This window comes from Chanodichthys erythropterus, chromosome 8, assembly GCF_024489055.1.
Source record: "Chanodichthys erythropterus isolate Z2021 chromosome 8, ASM2448905v1, whole genome shotgun sequence".
Taxonomy (NCBI): Eukaryota; Metazoa; Chordata; class Actinopteri; order Cypriniformes; family Xenocyprididae; genus Chanodichthys; species Chanodichthys erythropterus.
In genome coordinates, this window is record NC_090228.1 from 21457590 (window position 1) to 21469289 (window position 11700).

The 11700-nt window shown below is 37.3% G+C and overlaps 1 protein-coding gene across 3 annotated transcripts; it reads right to left on the reverse strand.

The window, feature by feature from the left end:
- Window positions 1–328: 328 nt before the first annotated feature.
- Window positions 329–9019, reverse strand: pfkfb3 (6-phosphofructo-2-kinase/fructose-2,6-biphosphatase 3). Of its 3 annotated transcripts, none has more exons than XM_067392304.1 (16): window positions 8690–9019; window positions 6951–7079; window positions 6702–6798; window positions 6518–6584; window positions 6361–6435; window positions 6223–6279; window positions 5996–6120; window positions 5698–5905; window positions 5305–5451; window positions 5118–5222; window positions 4906–5035; window positions 3060–3122; window positions 2899–2963; window positions 2633–2812; window positions 2463–2485; window positions 329–1310 (listed from the first exon to the last, which is right to left on the reverse strand). In XM_067392304.1, the coding sequence occupies exons 1-16, from the start codon at window positions 8769–8771 to the stop codon at window positions 1304–1306; spliced, it is 1560 nt and encodes a 519-aa protein (XP_067248405.1). In that variant the 5' UTR covers window positions 8772–9019; the 3' UTR covers window positions 329–1303. The 3 variants fall into 3 exon arrangements, with proteins under 3 accessions (XP_067248405.1, XP_067248404.1, XP_067248406.1); XM_067392305.1 differs by lacking the exon at window positions 329–1310 and adding an exon at window positions 1335–1816; XM_067392303.1 differs by lacking the exon at window positions 2463–2485.
- Between the last annotated feature and the right edge of the window lie 2681 nt (window positions 9020–11700).

Sequence of the window (11700 nt, forward strand, 5' to 3'; positions counted from 1 at the left end):
ATGTACAACATTGCACCTATAGTTATGTGGTTAATAGAATGTCTAGACATCAACAACTAGACGTCTTCTCAAAACCATAATTTACAGTTAAAGCTGGTATTTAGATTCAAAGAGTTAAAATTTTGACTGTTCCTACAAAATCTCTTACAAATTCAATCTGTAAACATTTCATTTACAAGGGTAAATCTGTACAAACATTATCAAATACTAGTTTAATCTCTTGTTCAGGCTGAGACGTACTAACAAAAGTGGAACTGAACTGGAAAAAAAACCTCAAATGAATTTCATTTAAATGTTATTTTTTAAACATAATTCTCATTGTAGAATGAAAAAAAAAAAAAAAAAAAGCAGGTCTGGCCTGATAGCTCAAGCACTAGGCACTCTAGGGAATTAATAATAGAACAGTATAAAAATGTATCTGATATCCTTTAAACCATAAATTACATTAATTATAAACAACAAATATAAACACTGTTTCACTTTGTCCCATCCAAACACACATAAAACACCCTGTTTTATAACCTTGCGCAATGACCTTGTCATCAGGTCTTAGAAAAACACACAAATTACACAAAAAACACACTCACAATCCATATCCATAACACAAATAATCTGAAACTGCAGTGGACAACATGAGAACTTTTAAACAGCCTTCAAAACTGCCAGCAGCATTAAAAATAGTACGATTCATTTTTGCCCTCGAAGATTAAGACAAATATATGCAAATAATCTAAATGTGCAATTACAATGTGCAATTTATTTGCAGCATATGTTTGAAAGAGAGTGCAGAATAGACATAAATCAGCCCGCAAGCATCTGCAGGAGATCTTTGGTCTGTTTTAGTATCATCCTTCAACGTTCAGGGCATATTCTTACCATCAGTGTTAAAAATCCAGCCGAGACCAGAATAAAAAACATCTACAAGTGGTATCCTGTTATGTAAACAGGGAATAGTGTCCAAAAATGTGGGGGTGGTTGGTTGACGACATGACTTAGCCGAATGTTTAATCCCTGCCACTGGGCTCTGATTTCTCTTCATACACAAAAACACACATATAAAACACCAAACTGAAGTACTTGTACAAACCACACAATACGTACATTAATTATGAATTCATAGACGAATAGAAAAACCCAGGTGGCACTCAGTGTCCATTTTTTGGGAGATGGATGCACAATCCTCTGTAAGAGGAAGAGAGGAAGCAGCTTGGCAGGAAACTCTTCCGCGCAGAGAAAAGCAATATAGCTGAACAATTTCACAGGCAGAGCTGAGGGGGTTCGTGGCACTCCATAGAGCATTTTTTCAGGTTCTGTGAAAAACATAATGGAGAACATTCGGTTAATTACTGAACAGTTGGTCTATTCAACAAGCTAGCCGCTAACTAATAGCATATTAGCAACTAGCATAACAGAAATTGCTATTATTGGTCTACATGGACGTATTTCCAGAGAATTTGAACAACGAACGCAAGCTCTATATATTTTACGCTCCTTGCCAGTTTGTTTATTGAATATTTTGCTAATTTGACAATGTTTTCAGCTAATAACCCTGGTATTTTGGTATTAACATGTTTCGGGTGGTTAGCATGTGCTAAATGCAAGTACCAGATGTTAATACCAGTTATAAACAGGGCTTTAAAGTGTAATTCTACCTCCATTTAACACATTTTACCACATTCAAATTCATTCTGAATAATTCTGTCCTAAATTTAGAAATTGCTATACTATTTAGCTACTCTACATTATTAGGTAATATGAGCATTACCTCTGAAAGAGCAGCACTGAAACCTCTTGTAGGTAATGTAAAAAAGTGCGTCTTTAAGCATGCAAAAGATGAGCAAGAGACAGACTGTGACCATTTACAGAACAAATGAGAAAGTGTCTAGATATAAACAAAGTGGTGTGTAACTACGGTACTTGTTTACATGTATATCTTCATCAATACCACCTTTAAAAGGGCCCATATTGTAAGATTATCGCATTTCATTTTCATAATTGTTTGTAATTTGGCTTTATCAAGTTATTGTTTTCCACCCTCCACCCTCATCCCAAATATGGTCCCTTATGATTGGCTAATCTTTATGTACTGGCATGGTTCAACAAAAACGTTCATCTGTATAGGTAAAGTTTTGAAATACTAAATAGGTAATGGTATGTAAATAAGGGGGTCTGTTATGTTAATGAGCTTGTGACATCATAATCACAAAGACTTCTGATTGCAGCCTTGTTTCTGTAAATAACCAAGTGACAGATGCAGCAAGATGAAGTTTGAGTTTGATTGGATGTCAATAAACAAAGATATGAGCTATGTTTCCTTGTTGTATTTAAGCCTATTTAAGAAAAATCTTTTATACTGTATGGCCCGTTTACGGATGTTGCACAAATATGTGTGATAGTCATGTTTCAAGGAGGTGAAATTATTTGAAGAAGATAAGAAAGAAACAGAAAGAGGAAATACTTACAGACAAGCTTCACTAAGCCAGTGCTGTAGCACATAAAGGTGAATGAGGAAGGATGAATTGAAGGCAACAGGAAGAGAATGTGAAAGGGTGTAGCATGAAATGATTAGTATGGGTTATGAAAGTGTTATATGACAGAGGTTTTAGATCTATGAGCAGTAACTGTGGCTCACCTGTGTGGACAGAGCAAGTGTGGTGTGTGATGTTGAACACAGGGTCAGTTGGGCGGGCGTCACCTCTCTCATGATCGGGTCATCCAGACCTTCAATGCGAGGCTTTTTATTGGGTTCAGGGCTGGTGAGAGGGGTCACGCTGTTTCTCCTGATCAGAGTGCTCGGGCCTCTCTTCACCTCCTAGAGGGAGAATATAGAACAAGAGATCAGAAGCTGAAATGGTACAGCTTTTGTTTGTATATGCAAGTGTGTGAGTTTGTGCTTACCTCTGGTCTGTCTCTATGTGTGTTCACTGCCTCCACATTCAGAGAAATAGATTCAACTTTGCACCCTTTAAAATACCAAAAATAACAGAGTTAGTTTGCATTATACTTGTCAGTATAATTCAGATTAGATATGTCAGAGATAAATAAGCTAAAAATCCTACCATAAGCCACTGGGGTCAGCTTCAGTACTGTGTGGAGTGGACACTTCAGGTATGGCATCTCATCTACCAACAGGAAATTAAAGGTAAGTATGATTGCAATGGAATGGAATGGAAAAAATGTCAGCTGACGCAGATGAGGGGATGAATTTATAGGGATAGTTCACCAAATCTGTATAACTTTTTCTTACATGAAACACAAAAAGAGACATTTTGATGTTTTTATTTTTTTTTAATTTTCATTCTATCAAAATTATTGGTGCTGTCACACTCCAAAAAAAATAAAAATAAAGTAGTCCATTTGACTTCTGGGCTGGTTGCATAAAATGCTTAGTTATCTAATATTTTTCTTTTCATAACAGTTACATAAATATGTAGATTGCCCTCATTTGAATCTGAAAAATAAGTCTGATTACTTCTTGGCTAACTGCTAGTTGGTCAGACTAGTTTTAAGTACATGGTCTTAACAAAGAAACTGTGTTTATGCAACTGCCCCCTGAAGTCATATAATAGCTTAGTATCATGAACAGGCCAAAATTTTAAGAAAAAAAATCTTGATGACATCAAACCTGACCACTGTGAAAAATAAGTGTGCTTCAATGTGTAAATTTTGTACTTTTTACTTCAAATAAACTGTATTTAAAGATGAAATATTAAAGAAATAAAGCCAACTTAAGTGTACTTAAGGAGTGTTTTATGACTGTTTCTTAGTAACACACTTAAGTACAATTTTAAAAAGTGCACTTTGTAATAATGTCAAATTAAAAGCGTGAAATCATTATGCTTTGTCATGCTTTAAAGAAGTACACTTATTTTTAATGTGACTAACATACATAAGCACTTGTAAACTGCAGTATGCTATTCAATTCTGCATTTAAAGGTAATATATATTTTAAATGATATAAATTGCAAGTTTCAATAGAGTATTTTTTTGATACTTTGGCTTGAATGAGGAGGAGAACAACAGCTTAGTTTCAGTCTGTGAACATGAACCTACAAATGCTTTCAGAAGTCATTTGGTCTACTTTTGGAGCTCAACAGCACCCACTCCCATTCACGTCAACTTCCACTTCCATCTCTGTGGAAAAGAGAATCTGGCACAATATGCTGAACTTCTCCTATTGTGTTCCATAGAAGAAAGAATGTCATATCAGTTTGAAATGGCTTAAAGGGATAGTTCACCCAAAAATGAAAATTCAATGTTTATCTGCTTACCCCCAGGGCATCCAAGATGTAGGTGACTTTTTTTCTTCAGTCGAACGCAAATTATGATTTTTAACTGCAACCGCTGCCGTCTGTCAGTCAAATAATAGCAGTGATTGGGAACTTGAACAATAAGAGTCGAAAAAACTTCCATAGACAAATCCAAATGCGTTCTGGTGACGGAAGTGATGTCTCGCCCATATACTTCAATGAGCGCGAGACATCACTTCCGTTGTCAGAGCGCGATCAGACCTCACTAGCCGGAAGCTGAATGAAGTTGGACATAGTGGTGTATTAAAGGTAAAAATTATATAAATACTGTTCGGTTTCTCGCACAAACCGATCGTTTCGTGTCTTAGGACATCAATGTGTCGTCACGAGCCGCAGGGTTTAATTTGGATTTGTCTATGGAAGTTTTTTCGACTCTTATTGTTCAAGTTCCCAATCACTGCTATTATTTGACTGACAGACGGCAGCGGTTGCAGTTAAAAATCATAATTTGCATTCGACTGAAGAAAAAAAGTCATCTACATCTTGGATGCACTGGGGGTAAGCAGATAAACATCAAATTTTCATTTTTGGGTGAACTATCCCTTTAATTTCATGAGATTCATTTCTCCGTGAACTACTGGTTTAATAATCTCACCTGCACTTTTATCCAGGAAGTATGCGAGTAGGCAGCGCATCACAGCCTGGTGACAGATGACAAGAACATTCTCCTGTCGTTCCAGTTCCATGATCAATGGTTCCACCCGCTGAACCAAATCCTGATATGACTGGAGAAACACAAGAATTTAATTAAAGGACGCTTTCTTCCGATTTGTCATATTAAAGTGAAGGCATTTCATCTGTTTGTACCTCTCCAGAGGGGTAGCGGTAGTAGTATTTGTCCTGATCTCTCAGAGCAAACTCTTCTGGAAACCTCTCCCTTACTTCTTCATAGGTCATCTCCTCACACACACCCTGCAGAGATCATACACATGTTTTATGGAGACGGAAATGGAGACGGAAAAATCGAACCAGAGATGCACGCTGAAGAACTTACTGCGTCAATCTCATTCAGGGCTTTCCATTGCTCGTACGGCGCATTGAGGGCCTCGGCTGTTTGGATACTACGACGCAGCTGGCTTGTCCAAACCTTCAAGTCCTTCAAGTTCTGCTCCTCCACGAATTTAGCAAGAGCTCCTGCAAACTACAGAGTGGGATGATTTGTTATACCGTAGAGTTTGGACAAATTGGACACATGGGTAATTTAGTACTCTTAACTAGCACGCACTGTCTCTAAATTGTACAAATACTGAAACTGAGCTTCATGGCAAAACATGACTGTTTATGAAGACTTAATAATGAGTCATGAGCTATTAAAAAAGTAATTACCCAAGTCGTACCTACATACTCCAATATTTTCATTCTTTTCCAAGATTTAAGAGCATAGTACCTTTCGTCCACGTGTAGACAGCCCAGAGTCTCCGCCCAGTCTACCCTGCAAGTTGTGTTGGCTCTCGCCATGACGACACAAATAAATAGTGCGCGGCTGCACGTGGATGTTCATCAGGTAGTAGACGATCCGACTCTGGATGTGGTCTTGAATACGATTGACCAGGAATCTGCGACCGACGTCAATCACTTTGATGAAAGACAAATTTCTGAGAAGAAACAAGGAAAAGTGGTTAAGCCTGCGACATTAAAGATACAAACTCAGCGCCAAAGAAAGTATGTGTGTATTGGTAGTGTACCTGTCATACTGGTCGGGGTCAAGTGGCTGATAGTTCACTCTGTAACATTCGATTCTTTTCTTAAAGTCCTCCACCGCATCTGTTTTGTTGCAATCTTGGTAGTCAGGACATGACACCTTAACTTCCTGTTAAGGGATTATTGTAATGTTCAGAGGTTTTGCAGACTTTATATCAAAAAGTAGTTATCTCACTAGTAAAAACATAGAAGACTTTATCACACAACTTACCAAAATGTTACAGGCGATTACATTTGGGTCCTCACAAACAGACTCAATGAAGAAAATCTGCAAAGTACATTTGTATTAGTGGTCTTCTTCATCAATGTGACTGTCATCAAAAGCAATCTTCAAGAGAATACAACTGACCTTGAAGCCATTTTCTGCACCAAACTCCAGGATTATATCCCGTCGCTCTCTGGTTGTGTTTGTAGCGTCAAAAACCTGTGGATAGATATGGTAGTGATGATCTACTCTTTTTTTTATTGTGTCTAAACTTGTTTATGCATTTGAAGCAGATACTTACAGCCACTTGACCTTCCTCTTCAGTGAGGTAATTCTTGACATCTCTCAGAGCAGCCAATGCACACTGCCTGGGGACAAAACAAAATGAAAATTACTCCATATATATGTATAACCATTTATATATGGACTTGAAGAAGAATTCGTTTTAATATTATGGTATTGTGTAGCTTCAGCACACAACTCACTGTCGAATTTTTACGGCATCCTCATTGTCCGATTTGAAGAAATCATAGGAGCTGTAGTGTTTCACTGCTTCTCGACGATACTCGCCAACATTAAAGACTAAAAATACACATATTCAACCATTAAGAATATTCCTGAAAAACTTTACTATTATGTATAGGTGAAATGCATAAAGCAAATATCTAAATATATTATATTAATTTAATATTAAGTAGAGTGATAAAAGTGTTTTTTTTTTTATTATTATGTACCTTTTGTGGGAATACCGATCCAGTTGAGGTAGCGTGTGAGTTTCCTTGACATATAGGTTTTGCCTCGAGCAGGAAGCCCAACCATCACTATCACCGTTGGGGGGTTTGCAAGGTGTGGGCCCCCATGTGCTGAAATACAAAGATGAAGTGAAATACATTATCACACTTTGCTGAAACAAAGTGTATGAACAGAACTGCCATCAGCCTAAGGGTTTTCACGAGTATGGACTCTTCTTTTTTTTCATTCAGTGATTTCTCAGAACCTTTTAACGACGCCAGCCAATCAGACCGCACAGCCACGGGCCAGGTCATGTGCGCACAGATGCACTTTCAAAACTAAACATTTACTACACTTAAATGCACATGGACATTCCAGCAAGACGTTAACCGGGTCAGACGCAGATAAGTCTCACTTTCTCATACACACACAGACACATAAATCCTCTAGAAAGTAAATGTTTGTGTGTATTGGGAATTGCCATGAAATATATGTATTTATGCAGTTGTGAATTAGTCTAGGATTCAAGCTATTTCGATTGGGTTTCTACTTCATCATATTATTTATGGGTTAGAGTAATCCCTAACAGGGAGAGAGAGAAAGTACACAGCAGTTTTCCTCAATGAATTATAGATGTCCATTGGCAGGTGGCCATGTGAATGGGCAGCGTGAACCAGCGCAGTCGGGGTTAATCCTTAAGAAGATCCTTAATGGAAACACAAACTCAAACTCAACTCAGTCAGCAATGATCTGATTAGGCTTTTGCTGGTTCTCCACATACACTGAGCAGACAGAAACTGCTCATGTCTAGGTCACGATTCACCTCAGAATTAAAACAATATTATATTTCTGAAGCCTATTTTTAGGGCCATTAACATTTTAGGTAATGTTGGTAACTTTGGTAATGTTATTTGACAGTTAAGGATGTTTAATCCCAAATTTAACACACATTTTGTTTATAATTCTCATGATTCTTAATATTCTCATTATATTCTACAATATATTGTAGTACAGTAATAAAAAACATACTGTTCTGGAAACATTTTTGCAATATTATATTATTATTTAGTCGAAATAGAGCTCATATTACTATTATACTTCTTGTAATTAGTAAATGATGCCTTCATTATAGTCACAATGAGGTCACAGATATCACTGACGCAGCATATATTAAAATACACTTGTAATGAGCAATTAATATGCATATCCTACAATCATCATGCACACGCCAAACGCACGTAAATATGTTCGACCAATCACAGACCACTATGAATGAAAAAGTGCAATATTCCCACATTCCTCTCTGTTGAATCACTATTCAGCGCGCGATTCAATGCATGTCGTCATCAGTGTACCATTGAGTTCTAAAGTCTTTACAAAGGCGCTGCGCGTGGGTTTCCATGACAACAGAATCACTTGAGACAGCGCTCTTAGAATCGTGAGACTGCAACTCAAGAATGTCCATGGAACCACTTAATTCTGTTGTCATGGCATCCGATGACCATCACCTTAAACACGCTTGATCAGTGCATGTGAAAGCACCGGTGACAGTAAGTCACATGTTCATTCATAGTAGCTAAATATTTCACTTCATTACATGTAAAGTGCGCTTTACTGTAAAATAATAATAGCCTATGTATGTATATGCAGAAACACTATGCCAGTAGCCTATCTGTAATAAATACTGGACAGCAATTTTTATTCTTAAATATGAAAGAAAATATGATTCTATATGACTTACATGTGCGGGGCATTGAAGGTTTATCATCCTTAGAGGGAATCCAGATTTTTTGGATTCTGTTTTGTGTTAGTTCCCTTGGCATTCCTTTAGGATGGAGAAAGCAAGAATACTGAGGCAAAAAAAAACAAAAAAAAAAAAAACACCGGCTCCGGGAATTCCCAAAATGTGGTTTAGAGAAAATAAACACAAAGTTAAGAAATACGATGCTCTTCGTTGTAAATGTTCTTCTTTAAAGGCAGTCTGAAGATTTGCGGCGGTTTGTATCGGTTATAATGTCGAACACAACCTCTCTCTGCTTTCCGGTAATCTCTAACATCACGTTTCTCATCTTCTGCGCTTTAAATACGGAACCGGCAACGCGAGCATGTGACGCCTCTTCAGAAGGCGTGTCTATCATTGAGGGCGTTCACTTGCGCCACCCTGCGGCCAAACGCGAAACATTTGTTGATGAATATAAATAAATTATGCTATTTGTATTTTAGATTTATCCATGGGTTTTAATAATAAAGAAATTGTTATTTTGCTATTAGATTTTTCTGGATGCTAATGATATGCATTTAATAGTCTTGACACGGTAAAATGGAATGAAGGGCAGTGCACAAATTCATTAAAGATGCAGGTCACGCGTCGAGTGGGCATCCCCACACATGCCTACGTGCGGGGAGTCACTACATCAATCCATCAATCTTCATCCATAAATCCCTGAAATAACAGCAAGCATCTTCGAGCTGTAAATCACTAGCTTAATTTTTGTTTTGTTTTTTATTTTCCGAAATAAAAGTAGTAAATTAATAATAAATGTAACGGTAAGTTTTAAATGCATGATAATCTGTTGCATTTCCGTATCTGTAAAAAGGTTGCAATCAAATTAAATTGAACAAACATTTAATTTCGATTGATTTATAGAAGATTTATAGCAAACGATTTTTTTGGGAGAGAAATCACTGTTTGCAGTTGGCTATTATATTGGGGATTTGTTTAACAAAAAAAAAAAAAAAAAAAAAATAGATAAATAAACGAGGGTAAAAAAAATAAATAAAAATGATCCGAAATATTTCAAAAACTTCTAGCCTAATTAAAGTTCACCATCATTGGTGCATTAAATAAAATGCGACTGTGCTGAACATAGTTTCAATAGTCTACATTGTTTTAATATTGCTTTGTTCTTTTTTTCCTATAGGCTAGACATATGTTCTTGTAAGATGGAAGGGAAAAATAAAGGCTATAGCTATCCATGTATTGAGAAAAAAGACTGCAATGCATTTAATCCTATTTTGTTTTTTAAAGAAATGCTTTGTTGGTTTTGAGAAAATGCTGAGCGGTTGGTGACTCGCACATCTGCACGTACAGGATGAAATCCACGCTAGTGACATCACTGTGCCAACCTCACATAGCCTAGGCTACTCTAGCAAATATTATTGTGTTGAGTAGGAAAAAATGACTTTTTGGTCTAGTTTCAGTCTTTCTCATGTGTGGCAGCTAGCACTTACCGACTAATATTTCATTAGATATTGCTTTCGGAAAACTATTATTCTAATCCACCTAATCCATTCTCTTACAGAAATGCGATATCTAAAGAAAGTTAACTGCAAGTCACGTGAGAACAGTTTTCTTTTTCCTCAAGCTTCATGTCACTTTCTAGTGATTCAATGTAGGCTAGTATCAATTTCCCTCTCTTTCAAGCGTTAGTTACTGCACAGTGAACCTGTTTACCGCAGGCTGCTGTGCTGACCCACTTCCAGTCAGATAGCTGTCTGGCTGAGCTCTCAATGATTTTTTTTTAGTTGCCTGATATTCGCGGGGCACACTGGGTTAGCTGAAATGAATATGCTTCTAAAAAATGTATACACACAGTAGAACGGCTAGCAGTGTTTGCTAAGGCAAGCAGATTTATTACTACTGTTCACCCTTATGGTGAGATTTCACAAAAGCTTTACATTAAACTTAAAGGATTAGTTCACTTTCAAATTAAAATTTCCTGATAATTTACTCACCCCCATGTCATCCAAGATGTTCATGTCTTTCTTTCTTCAGTCGAAAAAAGAAATTAAGGTTTTTGATGAAAACATTCCAGGATTTTTCTCCATATAGTGGACTTCAATGGAGCCCAAATGGTTGAAGGTCAAAATTAGAGGCACTTCTTAACAGGTAGATCTAGACAGCGGTCTTGACGTGTGAGGAAGATCTACTTAGATCTGCTCTTATGGACAACAAAAAACTCCCTGAAACTTCCTAGCTCTTCCATCCAGATAGCGAAATTCTCTGTTTTTACTGTTATTTCTATGTCTTATGCATTCCATTTTTATTATTATGTATTTGAATCTTCTTTATGTAAAGCACTTTGAATTACCATTGTGTATGAAATGTGCTATAAACATATTGTGGTTTTCTTAGGCTATTACCTTTTTTAAAAATGCTTCACTTTCCTAACCAATTCAAACACTGACCAAAAACACGCTTAAAACAACCGCATAGCAATGCTCTGACCACCACCCCGAACACCTTTGCTACTGCATAGCAACACCCCAGCAACCACTACTAACATCTTAGCAACTGCATAGCAATGCTTTAACCACCACTCCGAACACCTTTGCTGCTGCATAGCAACACCCCAGCAACCACTACTAACATCTTAGCAACTGCATAGCAATGCTTTAACCACCACTCCGAACACCTTTGCTACTGCATAGCAACACCCTAACAACCACTCTTAACATCTTAACAACCGCATGCTCTAACCACCATTCCAAACACCTTTGCTACTGCATAGTAACACCCTAACAACCACTCCTAACATCTTAACAACCACATAGCAATGCTCTAACTACCACTCCAAACACCTGTGCTACTGCATAGCAACACCCCAACAACCACTACTAACATCTTAACAACCGCATAGCAATGCTCTAACCACCACTCCAAACACCTTTGCTACTGCATAGCAACACCCCAACAACCACTTAACATCTTAACAACCGTATGCTCTAACCACCACTCCAAACACCTTTGCT

Excerpts from the sequence above, each read along its gene's own strand:
- pfkfb3 (XM_067392305.1), bottom strand. The coding sequence starts at position 8,771 with ATGCCAAGGGAACTAACACAAAACAGAATCCAAAAAATCTGGATTCCC. Across the intron at positions 5,036-5,117 it reads ACCGCTACCCCTCTGGAGAG|TCATATCAGGATTTGGTTCA; the intron begins GTACAAACAGAT and ends GTGTTTCTCCAG. Across the intron at positions 2,486-2,632 it reads CACTTGCTCTGTCCACACAG|CACTGGCTTAGTGAAGCTTG; the intron begins GTGAGCCACAGT and ends TATGTGCTACAG.